Source organism: Rhagoletis zephyria, unplaced genomic scaffold (assembly GCF_001687245.7).
Source record: "Rhagoletis zephyria isolate East Lansing unplaced genomic scaffold, Rhagoletis_zephyria_1.1 Rzeph_scaffold_08180, whole genome shotgun sequence".
NCBI classification, from domain to species: domain Eukaryota; kingdom Metazoa; phylum Arthropoda; class Insecta; order Diptera; family Tephritidae; genus Rhagoletis; species Rhagoletis zephyria.
The window spans coordinates 3394-7602 of NW_016165260.1; the positions used below are offsets into that span (position 1 = coordinate 3394).

The 4209-nt window shown below is 35.7% G+C and overlaps 1 protein-coding gene across 1 annotated transcript; it reads left to right on the forward strand.

Annotated features, from left to right (window-relative positions):
- Positions 1 to 1739: 1739 nt before the first annotated feature.
- LOC108374838 (uncharacterized) lies at positions 1740 to 3069 on the forward strand (the record flags this gene model as incomplete). Its single annotated transcript, XM_017630867.1, has 1 exon — positions 1740 to 3069. A coding segment is annotated over one exon (1330 nt), but the record flags the coding sequence as incomplete, so codon positions are not given.
- Between the last annotated feature and the right edge of the window lie 1140 nt (positions 3070 to 4209).

Consider the following 4209-nt stretch of genomic DNA (forward strand, 5'->3'; position numbering starts at 1 on the left):
ACGTTAAAATAATTTTTAGAGGTGAGCATTTTTTACACATACCCAAACAAAAAAAATTACACCGGGCATGCATACACAATTTGCTTGCCTTTGATTGGTTTTGCTCAAAGAAAAATCAATATTGAGTAAAAAGTTACGCACTGGTTACACGTTTTCTCAAAACCATTTTTTAGAGATTTTAAGTGGCACGTCATCCTATAACTTAGGATTCTGCTTTTGAAGAACTAAAGAAGTAGTTCGCGACTTATTTGAAAATATCTCCATCAACCTCAATATTTGCATTCCGTTGATAAAAATGTTCAAATATTTTTATGCATACATTTTAAGCTTAAACTTTTCTATCATCTGACGACATGTTTAGGAAAAAAATATTTTCAAACACTTATTTTATTTATAAACACTCAATTTTAGGAAGACTTTTTAGAACAGTCCAGCGCACGTAAATCTTCATATTTTTCGAAATATTTTGGCATAAGCCTTTAAACATAATAAATGTACATTAGACGGCATTACCAAAAAAAAGAGATGCGGTTTTGCCGTCGGGAATACAAATCTGGTTGAATATGAAGACGTCCAACAAAATATTTCGGAAAAACCGATTGGGAAATACCTCCTAAAATATAGTTTTCTTGTGAATAAAAATAGTTTCTTAAAGCCCCTTTGAAAAAAATCCCCTCAGATCACAAAACAGTTTAAGCTTAAAAAATCTGCATAAAAATATTAAAAAATTTCTTTCAACGAAATTGTAATAATGAGATTTTTTATTCTGTTTTTAACTTTTTTCAGAGAATGGTTTAAGATAAACTTGATTAACTTGGCCAAAACTATAGTGATTTAGACTTACGATGTACCTATCATTTTGTCACTCTTTTTATTTCTTTGCAAAAGAACTCATTCACGGCCAACTTTTCTTGTTTTCAAATATTAACACATCTTAATTCAACTTGGAATGACGCTCGTTCATCCTAGGTTTCTCTTGTATACTTTGAATGAGTTTATTTTCAAAGAAATAAAAAGGGTAAGAAAATACCTTTTCAATGCTACCTCATAGCTCGATAAAGCCTGGCTGAGTTATTAAAGTTTTCCTTAAACCAATCTTTGAAAAATGTTAAAAAACGGCATCATAAATCTCATTATTATGATTCCGTAGAAAAATTGTTTCAATATTTTTATGCATTTTTTAGATTGAACTGTTTTGTCATCTGAGGTGATTTTCTTCAACAAATACTTAAAGAAAAAAAACTATTTTTAGTAATAAAAAAATAATTTTTTGCAGGTGTTTTCAAATCGGTCCAGCTTACGTAAATCGTAAAATTTTTCCAACAAATTTATTTGCAAGTCTTAAAATATAATATATTTTATAATTTCAATGGAAAAACGGGACCGATGTTTTTTTTTTGTATGGGGAGTGATACAGTCTAATGTACATACATGCGCTCATATAGGCAAACGAAAGAGTAGACAGCGTATTTCCAAAAGCAGAACATTTAATTACAGCGCTTGTTTTGGCATAGACTACGTAACACTAATTAGATATTGTCTCAGCTATTAAGAAATGCCACATCATGGATATGGTGGCCCACAAAGGCCGCTGACATTACTAAAATTTGGTTAGATTGTAGGAAACGATTATGAAGGCATATAAAAGCAAACAGAATCAAACCTAATCAAACCAATTTGAAGTAACTGCGGAGCCATGTATCTTCGGACTTTGCTCTTTTTAATATTCTTGAGTTCAGGTTTATCGNAGTGCAAACGGAGAGTGCATTTGTTGGATACTTTTTGTTGAGGAATCATCCAGCCGATTGTGTAGATGAGCAGTTACCATTGATTTTCGAGCTGCCATTGCTGCAGTTGGATAGGAACCATCCGGCTTATGTGCGTGGAACAGGCAATAGCTACATCTTGGCTATAGTGTGCATGAAGGATCTCACCGATAAGGATTTTCTACTGAAATTTGCTGAGGATCTACTGCATATTCGCACCAGACGCATTTTGGCTATACACAACCGGGATCTCGCATCTTCTGTCAAATCGGATATTGTGAAATTTTTCCAAAACTGCGAGCAACTGAAATTTCTTAATGTTGCGCTGATACATCGCGATTTCGCTGCCACACACATCTATCATTCCTTCAACCAATTTCCGGTGTTCGAATTGGAAACTCGTGATATGCGCTTCGACACACCCATCTATCCGAATCGGTTGGCTAATGCAGGCGGAAAGGCATTACGAACCCTGCTGGATCAAATTCCACCATCTTCAATTACGCGTAAAGACAAGAACGGTGCTGTTCGCATAGCCGGATACGTTGCTTTGTTTATAGCAACATTCGCTGAAAAGTATAACTTCACTCTTCAAATGGCAACTAATTTTAATGAGTCTACTAAAGATAGTGTAAAGAGAGCAAGTATTCGTCAAGCATTGCTCGATGGTACTATCGATGTGGGTTCAACTTTATTGAGCCCGCAAATGGAAAAGAATTTACATAAGTTCATATACCCAGTTGAATTTATTCAATGGGTGACTATGTTGCCGGTGGAACCACCGCACGAAACATATCAATTCTTCATCAAAGTTTTCCGTCCCACCGTTATAACCGCACTCTTCGGCATTATTTGGTTGCTTTGCTTTTTATATGCCCTACAAGAAAAAATGGAACGCAGGGCTTTACGTTGTGATCGCTCCCTTTTGTTGTTGGTGATAGCTCCTTGGAACATGGACCTGATGCGCGGTTTATTCTGCCAACCTCTGACAATCTTTCGAACCAAATTCTGGAGTCGGCGCCTAATTTTCGTACTAGTCATCGTGTTAGGAGGTTACATGGCCAATTTATTTTCCACAAATATGGTGAAATGGCTAACAGTGCCACCAAATGATAGTCCTATTGAGACATTTTCACAAGTTATTGAGCGTGGTCTACAGATACAAATTGGAAGTGGATATGTTGGTTATGTAAAATTCTTTCGTGGTGAGGAATTTTGGAAAAAATACAACAAGGCATTTAAAGTCCGAAAGACTGCCGAAGAATATATGGAAGNGCATGCTTATTACTTATCGCAATACTAATTCATGCTTACTACATAATTTTCCCATTGATATTTGTCTTCGCTAGTTCCAGTTTGTATACTTTGTACTTTAAGCTTTGTTTATGACTTTATTTTAAAAATTCTATTAAATCTATTAACTTTGCGTTTTTCTTCGAATCGGATAATAAGCATTATGGGTGCAGTGTCATTGCTAAATTTGTGATTTCGTAAAAAGTTTGTATTAAATGGAATATCGCCATTGAAAAAGAAGACGAAGAAAATAATTTTTTGTAGTGTGTCCAGGTGATGAGTCTCCTAATTACCACAGATTTTTGGCACGTGGTGGAGTCCACATGTCTGGAAGGTTCACCGGCTTAGAAGGCGCTATTTATCAGAATAAACAGTGTGGCATTGTGGGCAATTTTAAACATCAAAGCATAGGAGCTGCTGCATAAACAAGTAATGTTTAAGCAAAAAACAAAACCGACTTCAGTTCTCATAAAAAACTATATATATATATATATATGTATATTTCATGATCCAATGATCGGATCTAAACCAGATTAATATGGCACCACCTCTGAGACACTACCTTTCCGATGCAAAAAGAATTATCGAAATCGGTTGACGTGGTCCATCGTTATGCGGTAACAAACAAAAAACAAACAAAAATATTCCGACGAACTGATAACCTCCTCCTTTTTTGGAAGTCGGTTAAAAAGGTTGCAAAACGTCAAAATGACAGAAGGAGAAGCTCAAAGCAGTACACAATGCCAGCGGTCCTACCAGAAAGGTTTGCCTTTAAAAAAAATTGGAGCGTTTCCAGTTTTAACTGAGCGATAACTTCGCGATACATCAATGTTGTGCCATAGTTGAAAGTCTCCGCGAAGTGGATGTGACTATACATGTCGATTTGATTTCGATTTTGCCGCCATGTTACATGACAGAAGAAATGGACAAAGAGGTTATGATAAGCGCAAACATATAAAATGTTACAGCTGTGGAGCATGTGGACATATAAGTTAACAATGCGAAAACAGGAAGAAAGGCAAAGCGCAGTCGCGTAACTATACCATCTGAGGCCTGTGGCAAATTCTTTGGATGGGACCCTCCCAGTAAAAATCGTCAAGTTGTAATTTAGTTTTAATAAACCACTTAACTAGCTACCCAACACTGTTAA